Source organism: Suricata suricatta, chromosome 4, assembly GCF_006229205.1.
Source record: "Suricata suricatta isolate VVHF042 chromosome 4, meerkat_22Aug2017_6uvM2_HiC, whole genome shotgun sequence".
In the NCBI taxonomy this organism is placed as follows: Eukaryota; Metazoa; Chordata; class Mammalia; order Carnivora; family Herpestidae; genus Suricata; species Suricata suricatta.
In genome coordinates this window covers 50830942-50852216 of record NC_043703.1, presented here as the reverse complement: position 1 = coordinate 50852216, position 21275 = coordinate 50830942, and the positions used below count along the sequence as shown (strand labels likewise).

Here is a 21275-nt window from a genome sequence, read left to right as displayed (position 1 = left end):
CGATCCATTTTCATTCATGATTGGGTGTTCTCTCTTTTCTTTCTAAGGAGCCTGGCTAGAGGTTTATCAATTTTGTTGATTTTTTTAAAAAGCCAACTCTTGATTTCATTGATGTGTTCAACTGGTTTTTTTCGGGTTCTATATTGTTTATTTCTGCCCTGATCTTTTTTATTTCTCTTCTTCAGCTGGGTTTGGCATGCTCTTGCTGCTCCCCTTCTAGTTCCTTTAGGTGCTCTGTTAGATTTTGAATTTGTGCTTTTTCTAGTTTTTTGAAATAGGCCTGGATTGCAATAAACTTTCCTCTTAAGACTGCCTTTGTTGCATCCCAGAGAGATTGGATTGTTGTATTTCCATTTTCATTTGTTTCATATATTTTTTAATTTCTTCTCTAATTGCCTGATTGGCCCAATCATTCTTTAGTAGGGTAGTTTTTAACCTCCACATTTTTGGAAGTTTTCCAGACTTTTTCCTGTGATTGGTTTCAGGTCATAGCATTGTGATCTTAAAGTGTGCATGGTATGATCTCAATTCATTTATATTTATTGAGGGCTGCTTTGTGCCCCATATGTGATCTATCTTGGAGAATGTGCCATGTGCACTCGAGAAGAAGGTGAATATCCTAGCTTCAGGATGCAGAGTTCTAAATATCAATTCCATGTTCCAATGTGTCATTCAGGTCCATTGTTTCTTAAGTGATTTTCTGTCTGGTTGATCTTTCCATGGCTGTCAGTGGAGTATTAAAGTCCCCTGCAATTAGCACATTCTTATCAATAAGATTGTTTCTGTTTGTGATTGTTTTATGTATTTGGGTGCTCCTGAATCTGGTGCAGAGATGTTTATAATTGTTAGCTCTTCCTGATGGAGAGACCCTGTAATTATTGTATAATGTCCATCTTCATCTTTTGTTACTGCCTTTACTTTAAAGTCCAGTTTGTCTGATATAAGTATGGCTACTCCATCTTCCTTTTGACTTCCAATCACATGATAGATATATCTCCATCCCTCTACTTTCAATCTGAAGGTGCCTTCAGGTCTAAAATGAGTCTTTTATAGACAGCAAATAGATGGATTTTGGTTTTTTATCCATTCAGCTACCCGGTGTCATTTGGTTGGAGCATTCCATCCATTTACATAAAATGTTATTATTGAAAAATGTGGGTTTAGATTCATTGTGTTCTATGTAGAGTTCATGTTTGTAGTGGTGTTTCTGATACCTTATATTCCTTGCAATATTTCCCTCATAGAGTCCCTCTTAGGATTTCTTGTAGAGCTGGTTTGGTGGTGATGAATTCTCTCAATTTTTGTTTATTTGGGAACACCTTTATCTATCCTTCTATTTTGAATGACAGGCTCACTGGATAAAGGATTCTTGGATGCATTGAAGATTTCCTGCCATTCCTTTCTGGCCTGCCAAGTTTCAGTAGATAGGTCTATAACCACTCTGATAGCTTTCCCTTTGTATGTTAGGGCCCTTTTATCCCTAGCTGCTTTCAGAATTCTCTATCTTTATATTTTGCCAATTTCACTATGATATGTCATGCCAAAGGTCGATTCAAGTTATATCTTAAGGGGGTTCTTTGCACCTCTTAGATTGCAATGTCTATTTCTTTCCCTAGGTTCAGGAAGTCTTCGGCTATAACTTGATCAAGCACCCTTTCAAGACCTTTTTCTCTTTCTTCTTATTCAGGAATTCCTATGATACGGCTACTGTTCCATTTGATTATATCACTCAGGTATCAAATTCTCTTTTTGTGCTCCTGTATCAATTTCTCTCTTTTTCTCGGTTTCCTCTTTTGCTGTAACTGTGTCTTCTAGTTCACCTATTCTCCTCTCTGCCTCTTCAGTCCATGCAGTGGCCACCTCCATTCTATTATACACCTCATTAATAGCCTTTTTTAACTCGTCCCATCTATTTTGAAGGTCCCTAGTCTTTGTATCAATAGCTTCTCTGATGCTTTTTTCAAGTCCAGAGATTAATTTTATGATAATTGTTCTAAATTCTTGTTCAGTTATGTTGCTTAAATCTGTTTTGAGCAATTCTGTTGCTGTGACTTCTTCCTGGAATTTCTTTAGAGGAGAGTTCTTTCATTTTGTCATTTTTGGCTAGCTTTCTGTCTCTTGTCAGTTTTAAAAGCCTGTTATGCACTGTGCACCCATTAGTATTGCTCTATTAAAGGAGGCTCATTGACTGTCCAGGGCCTGTCATTTCAGGAAGTGTTCTTTTAATGGTATCTCTTGGTTTTTCTTGTTGTGTCTTTGATTATTTTATTTCCCTATTCAGCGATATTTGGGACTCTCCACCATGTCTACTTTGGCTTGTTTCTTGGGGTAGCCCTGAGAAGAAAAACAGACAAGCACACAGGGAACAAAAGCACACAAATGCAGACACAAATCAAACAAACAAGCAAACCAAAAGGGGAAAGGAAGAACAGAAAATGAAAGGAGAGGGAAGAAAAGAAAATAGAAAAGAAAGAAAAAGAAAAGAAAAGAGAAGTAAAAAAGGGGGGCAGGGACAACAAAAGACAATGGATAGTCTAAAAGCCTATAACCAGCTGAGGGGAGAGATAAGAATGAGATAAAGGAGAATATATCTGGATGGCAAGAGAAAAAAAGAGGAAGAAAAGAAAAAGGAAAAAAGAGAATAAAAATTAACAATTAAATTTAAAAAAAAGAAAGCTGCTCTCCCATGCAGATGGGCGTGATTTAGTGTAGGTAGGTCTCAGAGGGCTGCTCTCCGAGGCCCCTCCTTGGTGGTTGCAGGGAGAAAAATGACAGTGCCCCAAGCTCTGCTCGAACCAAGGCTGCAAGCTGCTCTTTTGAGTCTGATCTCCCTGTGCCACGGGCAAGCCAAGTTGTATTTTCCAAGACCCGCCTCACTTCAGAATCCTAGTCCATGCACTTTAATGCTACCACCCTAGGTGAGATGTACTCGCGCTGGTGGCTAGCCTCTTAGCCAGGATCTTGTAGGGGGAGGGAGTTGTTTCTCTTGGCACCGCCCCAGATGAGGTGCGCTCCTGTGGGCAGCCAGCGTCCCAGCTTCCATCGTGTAGGGGTGGGGGCTTTTTTTCCCGATGCCACCCGGGATTGGCGCTGCCGCTGCCCAAGATGAGATGCACTCCCCCTGGTGGCCAGCCTCCCAGCCATGATTGCGCAGAGGGAGGGGGTGCCATCTAGGGTCAGCACCAGTGCCAAGCCCAAGGAAGAATTCACGAGCTATATGGGATGGGTTTCTCTCCCTGAGCCCAGCAGTTATATATGGGGTGACAATCTCTCTCTCCATCCCAGGCTAAGTTCTTTATCTCTTCTCTAGAGAAAGTGCTATGAGCATTTTCAGTCTCTCTTTCTCTTCCCCTTGTCTCTCTGAGGTTCCTTGGGCTTTCCCTGTGTAGGGCTAGAGCTCCCACCCCCTCCGCACCTCCAGGCCAGCCCTTTTTTTTTCATTTACCCAGTTCGCAGTCACTCACTCAGGCATCTTTGAGGTTGTCTTCTTTCTGGAGTCTGTGTGTTCTCCTCCCACTCTTGCAGATCAGAGTATGACACTTCAGTCCTTCTCAGTTTGATAGATGCAGGTGGGTGAAGATTACAGAGCTCCCTACTTCTCCGCCATGTTACCTCTCTTGAAACTCATTGTTTTGTGTGGGGATATTCACTTGTTCCAGCATCATTTCCTGGAAAATATGTTCTTCCTCCATTGAATTGCAGCATTTGGACCTCTGCTGAAAATCATCTGACCACATGTCTGGGTCTATTTCTGACTTTTTGTGTTACTTTGACCTCTGTATCTATCCCTTCACTAATAGCACACTCTTGGCTATTTCCTAGTTTTGTAGTTTATAGTGAGTGTCAAAATCAGTTAGTATAGATCCTCTCACTGTTGGTAGGGATCAGTGGATAGAAAATTACTAAGAGTAAATCAAAGATAAGGAAACCTACAGGATAAATTGACCTAACAGGATTCTTGCTGAAGGCAAGCCAGGGAGGAGGGGAGAGGATGAGAAACGTGATCACATATTGGTCGTGGGAGAGGGAGACAAAGGGAGAGGATTCTGGTTAAACTTACTTAGCAGGACTCTTGCTAAAAGTGGACAACACAGAGGTGAACACAGAAGCCCAAAAGTTGGGGTCTATTTGGGAGGAGGATCAGAAGAGCCTGACTAGAGTTTGGTGAAAGGAGATTATCTTTGTCATCATCCATATTAATAACACTTTCATTTACTTTCACTGCTGCACACATTACAGTTTATTCATCTGGTCTTTGTTGATGCACACTTAGGTTTTTGCTGTTACAGATAGTTGGTGATGAATCTTCTTGTATCCCTCTCCTTGAATATGTGCTGAGAGTCTGTAGGGTATATATTTAAGAGTAGAATTACCAAATTGTTTCTCAATGTTGTTTCAGCAGCATTAAAGGGTTCCTGGTGCCCCAGTGTTATCCACACTTGTAGGGATCAGATACCATTATTGTGGTTTCAGATTATCTTTCCCTAATTTCTAATAACTTTGAGAATCTTTTTACATGTTACAATTTACTCTTCTGAGAATTGCTAGTTTTATTTCCCCTCACTTGTTTAAGTAGCATTCCTTAAATATTCCAAATATATATAAAGTGCTTAGCATAGCATCTTAACACATAGGAAGACTTTTATAAATGTGGGCTGTTAAAAAAAAAAAAAGGATGGGGCACCTGAGTGGCTCAGTCGGTTAAGCATCCAACTTTGACTTAGGTCATGATCTCATGGTTCGTGAGTTCAAGCCCCCTGTCAGGCTCTGTGCTGTCAGCTCAGAGCCTGGAGCCTGCTTCAGATTCTGGGTTTCCTTCTCCCTCTGTTCCTCCCCCACTCATGCTCTATCTCTCTCTGTCTCTCAAAAATAAATAAATGTTAAAAAAAAATAGGATAATTACAGAAGGAGATCTTAGGATTATAGCTGTGCACAGATCTAGGGATCACCCTTTTCAGATGAGAACATATGAAAAAATAATAAATATATGACTAATAAGCATTATTATAAGGGATAAAAATGGTAAATTTTTATGAAATTTTAAGAAGCATATATCAAAACAATGAGACAATTATCATCCACAAGTTAGGAGAGGAGTAACTGATTAAGTGTTCTAATGGCTTACATTGTTCAGGAGGAAGGCAATGATACTAAGTTGATGTGTCGGTAAGTTAGTAATTGAGTGTATAACTTCCAGAGTAGTAGTGGAAAGATTATAATATAAGAAATACTTTTGCTGGTTAAAAAGCAATCTCTGAGCCAGCACTGGTATAAAAAACAGGTGATTTTTTAAAAAAATAAGTCGAACTGGGGCGCCTGAGTGGCTCGGTCGGTTGAGCGTCCGACTTTGGCTCAGGTCATGATCTCATAGTTCGTGGGTTCAAGCCCTGCATCAGGCTCTGTGCTGACAGTGCAGAGGCTGGAGCCTACTTCAGATTCTGTGTCTCCCCCTCCCTCTAACCCTCCCCTTGCTCAAGTGCTCTCTTTCTCTCTCTCTCTCTCTCTCTCTCTCTCTCTCTCTCAAAAGTAAATAAAACATAAAAAAAAAAAATAAGTCGAATCAAACCATGTATCTGATGAGCCAGAAACTAAGTTATATAAGCCTTTTATTAAAGAAATCAATAGAGACTGTAAAGGCTACTTTCCTGAAGACTTTCACAAGGATGGTAGAGCTTTTGTTTAATGCAACCGAGGAGAGATTTACTGCTTTCTTCTAATCAGTTTTTGTCTAGTTAAATGTTAGCTGCCTTTTTTTTTTTTTAAACCACTGTCCTCAGCTCTTTAAACACAAAATAATGACTATGGATTGAAATCGATGCACTGTGTTTTGAACTTTGGGTAAATTCAAAGATTTGACATTGACACGACTGCAGGGCACACGTCACTCCTCATCTGTGAACACAGAAGTGCATTAAACCTGTTACATTGCTAGAAGGCGTGAACTTTTTAATATAATTTCACCTTTCCTCTCAATGTGTTCATGGTTGTTTTGTCTGACAGCCTTTATACCACCTCCTAATCTTGGCACTGTGCCCATAAGCTGCCCCACTGTTTGCAGGGAACTGTGCAGGAAGCACTGCAGCCGTGACTTCCCTTTAATCATTAGTGAACTCATCCTCGCACGTAGCTTACACCTATCTTGGAAATCCACCTGGATTATAAATGTAATGGAAATTTACTGAGCCTCTGTCCTCTCTACAGCGTTGAAACGTTTAAAATGGATTGACAAGGATTTGGCTAAGTTTGCAGGGAAATCTGGCCACGATTTTCCCTTCCCTTAATTTAATCATGTGTTCTGGGCTGATTCGTTTTCAGATCAGTAAACATCAACTCTGATCATTTTTCAAGCACTTGCCATTACCGCCACTACCACTACCCTTAATACAGCTTTGAACTGCTTTATAGCCACAAATTGCCTTTTCTGATACATGAAAATATTTTTTATCACCAGGAATAAAGTTCTTGTGTTCTCCTTCTTGAAATAGACACAGCCATTATTGCATTTTCTCACCCTCTTTATGCTATGGAATTAATTTGCACAGTGAAAGAAAAAAACGATGTAGGGAAAAAAAGATATTTTAAAATAAGTTGGCTTATTTTGTTTTCATGGGCCATCTAAAAGCACTGATGGCCGTAGCTCAGCCTTATTCTACTATGTATGAAAAAAGTACCCGTGAGTGACAAGCTAAAATGCAAGTCTGTTAGCTAGACAGCTCTAGGCATCCCAACCGCTTCAGCAATGGGTCATTTTTGGCAAAGAACCTGGGTCTATAAATAATTCAACCTACTTCAGCTGGGTCTTAGCAGCAGAAACTGTCAAAAATGATAGATGGTGCAAAACTTTATCCAAGACTGACCTTATATCGAAGGCAGCATTTCCAGTGCAGCCTGTATGACAGATGATAAGCATGCTTGTTTTATATAAATGGCCATCAGGGGACAGCCAAGTGAGCTGGGTGGTCAGATTACCATAGTAACTCTCTTGTCTTCCCCTCTGTTATCCCTGGACATCACCTCCATTTGCTCCTAAACCTCTGACACCTGGCACTCCTCCTTGCCTTGCTCTGCAGCTCATAACTGGCCCCAGGCCCATGAGTCCCACCCTGGAGTCTTTTGCAAGTCCCAAAAGGCCCATGGTGGGTTGGGTTTGGTTTGGTTAAAAGGAACTTTCCTCATCATGCTGTGGGCTCCTCGAATAAGGCAGGAATCAATCTCCTTCTCTATCCTCAGTGCTTTGTATAGTGTCTGGTACAAAGTGAGCTTAACCATGTTTGTTGAATAAATAAAAGATATTTTGAGTTTTGAGTTTTTCAGATGGTCTAACTTAAAAATATTCAGGGGCAAACATGAGATAAAAATGCCAAGTTTTTTTATTTTTTTTTGTAAACTACAATGGATAAATCCAGTGTGAACATCCTGGATATCTTGTTCTAATCTGAAATTGTAGTAAGATACAACAGAAAAAATCTTTAAGAGTATGGATTCTGTGGAGGCGCCTGGGTGGCTCAGTCAGTTAAGCGTCCGACTTTGGCTCATGATCTCATAATTCATGAGTTCGAGCCTCGCATCTGGCTCTGTGCTGACAGCTCCGAGCCTGGAGCCTGCTTCAGATTCTGTGTCTCCCTCTCTCTCTGCCCCTCCCCCACTCATGCTCTGTTTCTTTCTCTCTCTCAAAATAAATAAACATTAAAAAATGTTTTTAAAGAGTATGGGTTTTGTGTAAGGGAGATTTTTTTAAGAGGAATTAATAGCCAATATTTTGTAAAATGAGGCTATTTTAAAAATTGTTGTCCTAGGGTCAGCCAAGGTAGGAGCTGTGTAGAGTGGTGGACAGAGCAGAGATTTCAAAGCTGGAACAGCCTGGTTTTCAAAGCCACCTCCATCACTCTCCAGCTATATCGCCTCAAGCAAGTCACCTTATTATCATAACTCTGTAAGTCTTAGCTTCCTCATCTCTCAAGCAGGAATCTTAAGTCTTTGTTGTCAGTATTAAAAAATACTACCTCTAAAGACTAAGCAAAGTTCTGGGGTGCCTGTGTGGCTCAGTCAGTTAAGTGCCAACTTCAGCTCAGGTCATAATCTCACGGCTCACGAATTCAAGCCCTGCTTCAGGCTCTGTGCTGACAGCTCAGAGCCTGGAGCATGCTTTGGATTCTGTGTCTCCCTCTCTCTCTTCCCCTCTTTTGCTCCCACACTCTCTCTCTCTCTGTCTCTCTCTCAAATATCAATAAACATTAAAAAAAAAAGACTAAGCAGTTTCTGACACACAGTAGTGGCATCTAGGGATGATGAGCGGTGGGACTCTGGGCTTTGGAAAAGAACTCCACAGGCCCCTGGAATTCGCCTGGAAACACCTGCAGAGCTGGAGGCAGGAGCTCTGGCCCCGCTGTGGCATTCCCCTCTTCTTCCTCCGCCCTTTTATAGTTTCCGTGATCCAGAGCCCTCACCCCACTGGCCCATACTCACCTCACCCTCTCCTGTCTTGTGTGGCCCTAATCATTACAGGTACCGTGTGTCGAGCAACTGCTAATTAAGTGCTTTGCAATTACCCAATTCATCTAATCCCCCAAATAATGTTTATGATGCTAAGATGCTATTGTTACCCCCATTTCACAAATGACAGAAGCAGTGAGATAACTAACCTGACCAGTCAAAAATGCAGTTAGGACATAGCAGAGCTGAGATTTTATACCAGGCCAGTCTGATTACAAAGTGGATACTGATTCCACTACATTATACTGTCATTGTGACTTCCCAAGAAGAAAAAACGGAATTCAAGTGATGAAATATCTTCATATAAACTCTAAGGGTTGAAACTTCTCATCTTGGGAAGCTAGCAAAGACAATGAAAAGAACTTACACAGTTTTCTGACAGTAAAGAATCATACCCTAATATGCATGCATTTGACAATCTTTGTGTTCCCCCAACAAAAACATAACCTAGAGACTAGACTTGGCCCAGGACCCTTTCAGGTGGGTCTCAGAGTTTTTGCCCAAGGCTACTGGTAACTTCATTCTGCTTTTCGCAACATTCATGCTTTCTTTTGGTCTTATTTTGGTATCCTGCTGTAATTTAATACTCTGCTCATGTCATGACTTGTTTGCAGATGTTACCCCTCCACAAACAGCTGGTTTTATAGAAGTCACTGATCTTCAATCAAAGAAACTCCGATACATCCCTGTTCCCAGGTAACCCATGTTCACCTTTGTTCTCAGTTCATATGTCACAAAGTGAGCCAAGTCTTTGCAAGTGCTCTGAATAAATGTGTGCTTTTGCTTCCTTAAATAGCAAGCTCTTCCCCACCCCCACCGCCCCAGTTGCACTTGGCTTATGTCTTGCTGCTGTTCTGCATGCTTTACTGCTATTTTTATTTTCATTTGGGAAAAATGTCATGTAGGTATAAGTCTAACAGCCTTCAAGGCTTCATTTCTTTTTTTCGATCTGTCCTAATGATAAATTTTCCTGTAACCGAATCAGCATTTTCAATATTGCAGAAATTTTTCAGTCTTCTTAAATCTTTTTTTAAGTTTTTATTTAAATTTCAGTTAGTTAACATACAGTGTAATATTAGTTTTGGGTGTACAATGTAGTGATTCGGTACTTCCATACATCACCCGGTGCTCATCACAAGTCCTCTCCTTAAACCTCACCACCTATTTAACCAATTCCCCTGCCTACCTCCCCTCTGGTAACCATCAGTTTGTTCTCTACAGTTTAAGTCTGTTTTCTTGGTTCGTGTCACTCTGTCTTATTTTTTCCCTTTGCTTGCTTGTTTTATTTCTTAAATTGCACATATGAGTGAAATCATATGGTATTTGTCTTTCTCTGACTGTCTTATTTCACTTAGCATAATACTCTCTAGCTCCATCCACCATATTTATTAACTTTACATATTAGTTTTTGGAGGCAAATGTGTTCAAAATGTCAAAGGAATTTAAATAGCATTTGTTTAATATTATTTTTAAATGTGCTACTATGAATCTGCAGTTGTGAAGGCTATGTAGTAGCTAAAGGCTTCCAGAGATTTAGAATGAATCTCATGATCATTCACTGCCTTTATTATTGTCCAGTGATGGAAACAAAGTACTCAAACCAGTTAGACGGAGGATACAGATGGACAGCCATTGGCTTGGTGTCTACCCTTGAGAAACACAGGCGTCCTCTCCAGCAGCCCATCCCCTCTGGATGCTTCCATGCCTGATCTCTCTCTCTCAGCCTAACTGAGCCCCTGTCCTGGCCTACCTGGCCTAGATTCCTCATCCTTCCTTACGTTTCCCCTCAGGCCAACTCCTCCTTCTTGTATTTTTTTTACTCTACTTTGGCCTGGATTGACATCACATCCCCTACTAACATATACTTCCTGACAGGCAACTGAGACCTTGCAACACAGAGGTGAAAGCCTCACCTGAAATGCCAAGCAGAGGATCCTAGAGAGCCGTCCAACAGGAGAGAAAGACCAGCCACACCAAGGCCTGTCAGTCATCCACAGCCTCAGCAGGCCGCCTTTCCACCCACTCCTCCAACCCCTAGAAGTAAATAGTTCAGCATGACAGTACACAGTAACTCAGAGACTCAGCCTTATTTCTTAGGACCCCGAATCAGGTTCAGTAAATATGAATAATAAAAGCATGGCTCAAAAAAATAGGCTGCCCTGATCCAAGAAGGATGACTTCTTAGAGCATCTTACCTTGTCGATTTAATGGAAAATGGCTTTTGGTCATTTGGAGAAATTCCTTACTCTATATGAATTATATGCTTATTAAAATATACTATTATTTTATTAGTATATACTAATATACTATTAGTTCAAGCAACAAAAGCAAAGAACAACTCTTTGGTTTTTTACATTTCTAAAGCATTCATAATCTTTTCCAATATTTCTCTTAATTTCTCTCTCATTGGCCCTAGGCTTTAGGCCTAGGCTTTCATTGTTTTTTTGTGTTAACTCTCTGTGTGGACCATGTTATACGTGCCATAGGAAGAACATCTGGAAGAGCAGCTGTGCATACAGCCGGTGCCAGCTGGTTACCGTAACGCGCTCATTTAGAGCTGCACCGTTCACCGAAAATAGAATGCAGTGTCACTTGATATTCCTTACTAGCCATATGAAAAAAGAAAAAAGAAATCAGTGGAATTAACTTTAATGAAACATTTTATTAACCCAGTGTATTTAAAATGTTATCATTCTGACACATATTCAATATAAAAATTTTAATGAGATATTTTACATTTTTTTTCTTCTAAGTCTTTGAAATCAGTATATATTTGACACTCTTGGAACATTTTGGTTTGGACTTGCCATATTTCAAGTGCCACGTGATTTAGAGTCTGTTCATTATCAGTATATCCTGAATTTCTCTTGAGATTAGCTATTGCCATTTTTGGCATATATGCAGTCCAAGAGAACAGCCCATCTGGATTTCAGTTTTCCTGCTAGTTGCTTAAATTTAGCATTCTGCTAGATAGCTGGAATTTTCCATCTGATGGCTAACTTCAAATAACAGAAAATACAGTGACACTGCCTGTAACCACAAAACCAAAATGAATACATCACTTTTGCCCTGAGTAAAATTTGAGTCTTTTTCCTCAAATTTTTGTATTATTTTCATCTGTAAAATGATACTACCTAGCTCTCATGTGTGGATGTATGTAAATCTGGGCTTCACTCTACTATAATTCTAAATGTTCCTTAAAGACCTTGCTATTCTGTATATAAGAGAATATGCATTTAAAACAAGGTGAGAAAGGGGAGCCTGGTGGCTCAGTCAGCCGGGCATCCAACTCTTGATTTTGTCTCAGGTCTCAGGTCGTGACCTGACAGTTTGTGAGTTTGAGCCCTATGTCAGTCTCCACAAACAGCGCAGAGCCTGCTTGGGATTCCCTTATCCCTCTCCCTGTGCCTCTCCTGCTCATGCTCTCTCTCTCTCTCTCAAAATAAATAAAACTTTTTTTAAAAAAGGTGAAGAAGAAGAAGAGATTATAGAGCAAATTGCAGTGAATGTGATTTTTTCACCCTTCTTTTTGACATATTGAAGCAATTGCCCTTGTAAATTTCAAGTTTCATAATATGAAGGGTTAAACATTTAGCCAGTAGATACAGTACTCAACCGTCATACATCTTGAGTGCTCTTGGAAGAATCTCAAACATTATTGTTTCACATAGATAAATTTCATTATTCTTGAATAGCCCTTTACTTCATCATCTGTACCTATTAATTTTTTTCCTAAGGCAAATCATTTTGGGAGAATACCATGAGATAAGTCCTGTATTATGTCAGATGTTACCTTCTTTGAGTCTTTCTGTTACTGCGAAGTAGCCCTGAAACACTGAAGCAGCAGTTACCAGCTTCTTCATGTGAACGTATTTTAAAGCTTCTGTGTCCCAGGATAGCTGGCTGTGTCACCTGTGTTTAGTATCTACTAAGGCAGACTGGAAAAAAAAATGGCAAGTAGTCTTGGTTTATTCTTTAGAATGTGACAAGATTTGAATCAACAAATTTCCCAAATCTCCATTGATAGTTTTTTACGTTTTTATTATCTGATCAGACTCCCCCTTTTAGGCCATGTTTTTACATAGAAAATATCAGATGTATTTAGAGAGCCAATGCTGGTAATTAGAATTTCTAATCTGTTTCTTTTGTGTAGTGAAAGCTATACCTAGAAAAAGGAAGTGTGCAGTTGACTCATAGAAGCAAAAGCTGCATTCCTAGAAATGAATATATAGCAAAGGAAACGTGTATATGTATGAAACATATAATATGAGAAACATATAAATTCCTTGTTATAAATTCATGTAACTTCCTAAGTTAGAGAATACAAAATATTAAATACAAATGCAGTTAAAGCCCATAAAAATATATCAGCTTCAGCACTTAGGCTGAAACTTAGACCCCTAACGGTTTAAGGGGTCGAAGCATAGACCCCTAAGGAGCGAGTGCAATGTTGCAGGCGCGTGAGACACGAGTTGGTTTAGAGTTCTTTTCTTTCTAACAGTGAATAGCAGTACAGTCGGGGGTCCGGCTGCAAATACAGAAAAATGTAAATAACCAATAGATAGCTGTGTATTTTTTTCTTACAGATAGGTCTCTTGGTATCTTTTAATATGTTTACTATTAGAATTCTTTATAGCAAGTTTAATGAACCATAATTGGGTAAACTAGCTTCATTGCTACTAACTAATTGACTACTGTAATTTCTTTCTCAGATCAGAATCTCTCTCCCCATATACCACATGGCTATCTACCATTTCGGACACAGATGCATTGCTAGCTGAGTGGGGCAAAGATGCTGTTGTTACTGTTGATATGGGAGGTCACATCAGGCTTTGGGAAACTGGACTTGAACGTCTGCAGCGATCACTCATGGAATGGAGAAACATGATTGGACAAGACGGTGACAGACATATGCAGGTACTGCTCTAACCGAATCTCCCTCTTAAAGGTGCATATTTAGGTATAAGTTTAGTTCCAAATGGAAGTAAACCTCTGGCCTCAAAACTTAAATATAGTTACTTAAACACCTAAAATAATTTCTCATAATAGAAAAAGATGTGTCTTTTTCTAGGTAGCAGGAACGTTAAGATGTGCCCTTTTGAGGTCAGTGCTTAAATATACAAGTTCCTCACGTCACAGCATGAGAATACAATACAGTTGCCTTTATTTGACCTCAAGCATTAATCAGCTTCCAGCACCACCTCTGCATTTGTTCTAACTTTACTACCATCATCTTCAACATCTCTACATACTGCCGCGGAGGCAGAAATACTGATATAAAATGCAACGCATTGCTATAAGATCAAAAAACTTTAGACTAGAGAAGATAAGTAAATTATGCATCCTGCAAAGATGTGTTTTTACCGACTTCCTTATTTCCAGATTATGCAAACTTAGCAATAGACCCTACCCTGCTCTGAAAAGAAATATGGAAATAGGTCACCAAAGTGAGAGGGAACTCCAGAAATGACTCAGTCGCCTCCTAATCTAGAGCATATTTACTATATGCAAATGCTAAAACATATAATAAAAGGATTTATTTGTAATTGACTGATTTTAATCTTCAGAAAAAATTTCTTTGTTTACATTTCATTCTTATCCAGCAAGATAGTAAAGAAAGGCAGGTTTCTACCAGCTGCAGAGAGCCAGTTCACAAGTTAAAAAATTTCTACAAACTATTCAATTGATACTTGATTAATAATTACTATTTTATGTGGTTATTTTTCCGATTACCCTTAAAGGAGAATATTTGTGAATGAACAATACATATTTCTCTTAGACTCTTAAAAGCTTATAAGAGCATTTTGAAAATTTGAAACCAATGTTGGCAAGCAACTTCAACGTCTTTTGAAAGGGTATGAATATATTAATTTAATTAAGCTAAAACAAATGTATTGGTCTAAAATAAACATGTCATTAAGTGCAATGAATCTATCATAGCAGCAGACTGAATGTTGGTCACTATCCATAACAATAATTAGAAAATTAATTAACTATGATTCTGATTCTCTTATTATTCTAAACATTAGTCTTTTTTCCCCTTTGAATTAAGCTCCTCATTTCATTACAGAGATTCATGCCTAATAGTAAATAGTATTGTATTTGAATTTCTTCTATTTTATTTCAATTTCTCATGTGTCATAGAGATGAAAGGTCATATTTTTCCTAAATAAGTATCTTCCACAACAGAACTTTAAAAAGGAATTTTACACATGATTTTCATAACTGGACTTGACTGCTACAAAAATTAACCACTATTTGTGGTTTAGCCATATACTCTTTTTTCCCAGCAACTTCCCCAATGCTGTTGTTCATCTTTCTGTCTCCAGCCCCTGGCATAATAATTGATAGGCAATTAATTTATGTGTGCTCGTATTCATATGTCCTAAATTGCACTTGCCTTTGAAACTATTTGACAAAAAAATGGAGCTGTTCTTTTAAACTGTCACAAATTATTCATTTGTTTTCATGTAACCGAATATTTATTGGAATACTATATATGGTTATTAAGTTAGAAATGAACAGAAATATATTATCTAACATCAACGTCTAACATCACAATGTTTGGCTGCAGTATGCAGAGCAACACACCTGATCCCTCCCAGACCTAACATTTTCCAGAAAATGCATTCTCTCCCATTCAAAATTCAGCAGTAACAGAAATAAGACTTATTTAGAAATAAAGTTACACAATTGAGAATTGGATGTTAATTTCACTTGGAAAATTAGAATAGATGTTATTCAGCCTTCTCCTAACATCTCTGATGTTCCTTGATCCATTTTGGTTGATATTGACATATGTATTTATATACATACTCAAACTGAGAAACAAATTGTGACAGACAGGATTAATTGTCCAAATGGTCTGCCATTATTTTGGTTTTTGGTCTTATCTGTCCTCTTCTCCCTGCCAGGTCAATAAATGGGACAGTATAGAGGCAGCCTGGGTGGTTCAGCCAGTTGAGCATCCGTCTTGGGCTCAGGTCATTATCTCACAGTTTATAGCTTTAGCCTCACATCAGGCTGACAGCTTGGAGTCTGGAGCCTGCTTCAGATTCTGTGTCTCCCTCTCTTTCTGCCAGACCCCCCCCCATGCTCTGTCTCTCTCTCAAAAGTAGATAAACATTAAAAAAATACTTTTAAGCAATGAGACATTATATTCAATTGCTCTCACGTAGACCAGTTCTTGTTATTATTCATAAGTAGTGTACACAACCAGACCTAAATGGGAGGCATTGTGGGGCAATGGTAATAACAAGCAAAAATGTGTCTTTTACAGTTTCCCATACGGTGCGGTCCCTCAAGCTCTTCCTCATTTATGGGCCTTTTATTCAGCATATGTCTCCTCCTGGTTTGGGAACTTGAAAAATGCCTTTCTTAGAAATATTGAGGAAAGAGAATATGCCCTCAGTACCATACCTCTCGCTGGCTAAGTTCCAGCCGCTTCCCTGTTCCTGGCAGAGTAACCCGATCTCCATCTAGTGGCGAAACAGACTTCCTTTACAGTAGAAATTCAAAGTCCTGCTTTGCGCTTCACTAGTTTCAGATTTATACACACCTGCACTGTTTGGTTCCTGGTGGTCACGAGATGTTCCTTTAGGTCAGCGGTGAAAGCTGGGCAAACAACCCACCGAGCCAGGCCCCTCTTATTGACCAACTTTTTTCCTTGAGTCTTTTGAATGGTACCAAAAGGACTGTTTATATTTAGATAAACTATGTCAGTTCCATGCTTTACCACCTTCCTTTATATCTTGCTACGTTTCAGCCTTCTAGAGTTATTAGTTCTGAAGCCATTGTTGCTTTGAAGTTTAGTTTTTGCTTAATGAACCCATTGATAGTTTTCTTTCATGAGTGCAATTTGTAAGCGTATTTATTGAGCTCTTCATATCAAATGTGTTCATTAATTTTACTTCTTTGATAGGAATGTGTGTTTTTCTTACAACAAAGAACTGTAACAAACTCAAGTGTCCCTGTGGCTGTAGTTCTAAAACCCCATGATTAAGGATTCATATTGATTACTTTTTGATTCCATATTTTCAGAAGCATGTGTTAATTGTAAGTCACAATTTTTCTAACCATGCTTCATAGTGTTCTCTATAAAGCATATTCTTCATACTTTTATTTAGTTACATTTGGATTCATCCCAAGAAGGGCTGTTAAAGCTACACCACAAGTTTCTTCAGAAATCAAATCATCTTCTTTAAAAAAGCTCCTGGTGACTATACTTGTGGGAAAACAAAAACTAAAAGGTTATAGCTTTCAAATGTTATTGTCTGATTACAATAAACTAATTAGAAAGTAAACCCTCTGTATATTACGGGTAGAATCTTTTTGAAGCCTTTAAACAGTACTTCCTTATCTGTATACTTTTAAAATGGATAGGATCTTTAAACACAGTGTGGGACTACTACTTATTCATTCTTGCAGTGAAGATGGTGCCTGGTCCACAACAGATACATGGTAGAGGCATCGGAAAACATACGTAGAAAAGATAACTATATTAAGCACCACTAATCCTTTCCCTTTTAAAGAAGATATTCTAGGAATTTGAGTAAAGGTAGATTGCTGTACTTTGGTAAATAAGACTGGGCTTTTTTTAACTACAAGTCCAACAGTAAGGATTTTTTTTTTTAAGATCTTAGTAAGGTGGTAAGTCTACCTTCCAGTTTTGGAAAACACTAGATCATTCCATTGGAGCTGTATTAGTATCTTTAGGTTTTTGCTATGCAGACTATGTTTTCTCCACATACTCTGAAAGGGTTTACAATTCTTTGTTCTTTTTAAGGAGAGTTTATAGTTTACTCTTGCACTACTTTCTTCGCTTTGGCCAGTAACTCTGAAAATACAGTCTAATTCAATAGGTCTTTATCATACATGTAAAAATTCATATTTCACAGGATTGTTATACATACATGTATCTTTGGGACTCTTCCTTCGCCAAAAAGGCAATGATTTTTTTAAAATTTTATTTAAAAAATTCAACAAGATGGTCTAGCCATTTGCCTATGCGGTAGCATTTGAGCAATGCCTCTACTGATTTTTCCATCTTTATTCCTGTCAGAGAAATTTCCCAGCCATGTAAATTCATTTTGAGTCTAGATTTTGAATAAGGTTTTCAGATTTGAATAAGACACCCTGGGAGTGTCCTGCCCGGTGGTGTTCTGATAGACCCGCTCTCCAGTGAGGTAAAGGTGGGGTGGCTTATAATGTTTGCCAATTTCCCTGGTGTAACTCCTCCCTTCATGGCTGATTTCACGCTGCCAATGGCTAATAATCAAGTTGCTCAATTTCTGAGTATTTAGCAGCCATCCGAGAAAGGAAAGAAGTACTAAAAACGCAGACAAGATGGTGTCATATTATCTCTGGGAAATGCTGAAGCCTGTAGTTGTCCCAGCTACAGATTGGCGATGCTCTTTTTGAACCACATATAGACTTTGAGAAAGAATCAGAAAGAAGGCTTCAGTCAAGTAGGCTGACACTCATCGGTTCATAAGTTCAAGCCTTCTTTTTTATAAACACCATTTCAGAAGGAAATTACCAGGAGATTTTTACATTCCTCTGGAAGCCCTGCCTTCATTAGATCACAACTTTGTCAGTGATTTCTAAATATAACAAATTAAGTGAGCAACCACCTCCCTCAGACAAGCAAATCAACAAGCTTATGACTTTCAGGGAGGCCATGAGTTTCCATTAACCTTTTGTGCATATCCAATAAAAATAATAATCCTACAAATTATAATAATTGTGAGTACTATGGAGTCTTCAACTAATATTAAAAACAGAATTATCACCTAGCTTTCTCATTATAGAAAAGACCTAACCTTAGGAAATTGCTTTTCAAGTCATCACTAACAGAAGTATTTCAACTCCTTTCTCTCATGACAGACCTTAAGGTCAGTCTTTTATATGGTACTATATCCTCAGTGCATATTATTTAACAATATATCAGCAAGTAAAGAAGTAATCTTAGCAATATTTAAAGCATAAGGAAAACAAATTAGTTCTGTAATATAACAGTTATAAATTGAGCTGTCAGGTGCAATGACTATGTTGACAGTCAATGGCTCTAGAATTTTTATGATTCTGAGCTTGTTATGTATATAGTTGTGTGTAATCAACACATCATAATGGCTACAGAAATAAAACTCTGCTGTTATATTTATAAATAAAATTGTGATTTCATTCATAAGCAGGTGTAGCCTATTGGCTGTGCTTTCCAGTTGTAATATAAAGACAATACCATTGTACCTTACAAAGTTGTTCTAAGAATGAAATGCATTAGTACTTGGCACAGAGTAAGTAAACAAGTAAAAATTAGAAACTTAGAATTTAGGTAACTTAGAATTAGAAACTTAGAATTTAGAATTTGGGCCATAGAATTCTTTAAGCTTATATGGAAATGCAAAGCCAAATTAGAAGGAAGCAGTGTTGCTTACCGAATCACCTAATATTAAATCATGACCCAATGAGTTACATAATTCATCATCTGTCTTTGTGTTATAAGGTGTGAGGTTTGTTTATAATCCTATTTAGGAAAAGTTTTGTCAGGCCCGAAAAAGGAATTTTGGTCTGTGCCTAAACCTGTCAGCCTGAGGAAAAGCAGGAAATCAATGATAGGACAATTGTCAGCAGAGGATTAGAGTGTTAAGCCTCATTCAAAAGACAAATTAGAACAGGACCAAAAAACACACAGCAAAATATACATCATCTTTAGTTAGTCCCGAGTTCTGAGAACACTAAAAAGAGCAAGTCAAATTCGGAGTTGTCTCTCTTAGTTTTTCCATATGCAGTACTCTTTGATCTCTCCTTATAACATTCCAAAAATATCTCTCTTTTTATTTTTTATTTCCTCACAAGGTCAGGCCACAGGTACCATTCTCTAACCACCCTGAATAATCCCACCCATTCTTTCATTTATTTAATTAACATTTGCTGAGTACCCAGAATTGCTAGGATAAAGAAATAAATAAGTTACAGGTGCAGACCCAGGGAACTTACAGTCAAGTAGAGCTGTAATGAAATGTTTATAGTGCAATATGGTAGATAAACTGATAAAAGCATGATCAAAGGATCAGAAAACAGCCTGACCCCAGTTTTTCAGGAAAGGAGAAGGGACTCCTGATAAATCAAATGCATGCAATTAGTTTTGTCTCTTGCCAAAATCCCAGTAAAAGAGCAACCAAAAGGCAGTACCAACCCATAGGGGCAAAGAGAACTAGGGATGCACCAATACTTTGGAGTATGGAAAATAAACCAGTGGGTGGTAACAGAGTTACCAACTGGAGAGAGCTGAAACCCATTCTTTCAGCAGTGGCGGGGGGAGGGGGCAGGGAACACCAGTAAGATGCAAGCCACTGTACTCTGCCGAAGCCCACAAAGCATCAAGACATCAGGACTTGAAGACACCGTGTACCTCTGATGGTTGGAGTGCAGGGCAGCACCAAAAATTGGAAGATTGATTGAAATTCTGTATAGAGACCATTTAGATAGCCAGATTTTCTCCTCCATTTTGCACCTGGGCCACTGACTCTTCTCTAGGCTTACCAAAGACAGGAGCTATAATGGAGATTTGTACCATTTAGGACAAGAATGAGACCATATAGACAGTAGGAAGATAAAATGTAAGTCTACTTTTCTTATAAAGATTCCATGAAGTTGACATTCACATTTATACCCTTTGAACAGAAGAGTTGGAGTAAAAAAAATCTTTCTAGAAACTGACATATCCAAGAAAAAAGCCTTTCTGATCTAATATTTGGAAGTTTCTCCCTAGTAGTCTTACAAGAAAACCCACTTATCATCGAAACCAGCCTTTATTAAAAATCATTTTCAGTCCACTTTTTAATGCCTTCTTAAATCTTAATGGATAGCCTCTTATACAAAAAATAATGGAAATCAAAACAAATGAACAGAGAAAATAGAGATGATGCAGAAAGAAGAAACACATGTCACAAGGTGACAATTGATATTCTCAGACAGGCAAGAGAAAATACGATGAGCATAAAACAAAAATGTGATGCTATTTTAACATAGGACTCTTCAAAGAACAAGAAAGATGTCTTGGAAATTTAGCACTGAGTAATGTACAGAAGTGTTGAATCACTATAAACAACCACCCAACCAAACAGACAAATGGTATGTGGAGAAATAAAAAGTGGTAGCAAAAATAAATTCAATAGAAGGGTTGGACATTCATTTGCCAGTACTTTGCTTAGCCAAGTCAGTTTTCAGAATTGCATTGGTTCAATGTGTTGTCTCATATCCCAATAACATATTTGAGGTTTAAAAGTTAAGTGGCACCCGGGTGGCTCAGTTGGTTAAGTGCCAAGCCCCTCACTGGGCTCTGTGCTGACAGCTCAGATTCTGTGTTTCCCTCTCTCTTTGCCCCTCCCCCACTGCCACTCTGTCTCTTTCTTTCTCAAAAATAAATAAACACTAAAAAAATTTTTTTTAATCTAAAAGTTCAAAGACACAAGGCCTGATTGGGGGTTAAAATTACTTTCTAGGGGCACCTGGGTAGCTCAGTCAGTTAAGCATCCGACTTCCACTAAGGTCATGATCTCACCATTGGTGAGTTTGAACCCCACATCAGGCTCTGTGCTGAGAACTCAAAGCCCAAAGCCTACTTCGGATTCTGTGTCTCCCTCTCTCTCTATCTACCCCTCCCTCACTCTTGCTCTGTCTCTCTCAAAAATAAACATTTTAAAAAAATTTTTAAATAAAATAGAATGATTTTCTGGAACCAGTTTCATTTGAACCTCTGTAGGACTTGCTGATAGGAA

The 21275-nt window shown here is 38.5% G+C and overlaps 1 protein-coding gene across 3 annotated transcripts in view; it reads left to right on the top strand.

Annotated features, from left to right (window-relative positions):
- Nucleotides 1–21275, top strand: part of VWA8 (von Willebrand factor A domain containing 8) — a 334690-nt gene that overhangs the window by 229282 nt on the left and 84133 nt on the right. For all 3 annotated transcript variants that reach the window (XM_029936673.1, XM_029936672.1, XM_029936671.1), the window contains 2 exons: nucleotides 9108–9189; nucleotides 13206–13410. In XM_029936673.1, the coding sequence (XP_029792533.1) occupies nucleotides 9108–9189; nucleotides 13206–13410 (287 nt within the window). The remainder of the gene's footprint in view (nucleotides 1–9107; nucleotides 9190–13205; nucleotides 13411–21275) is intronic.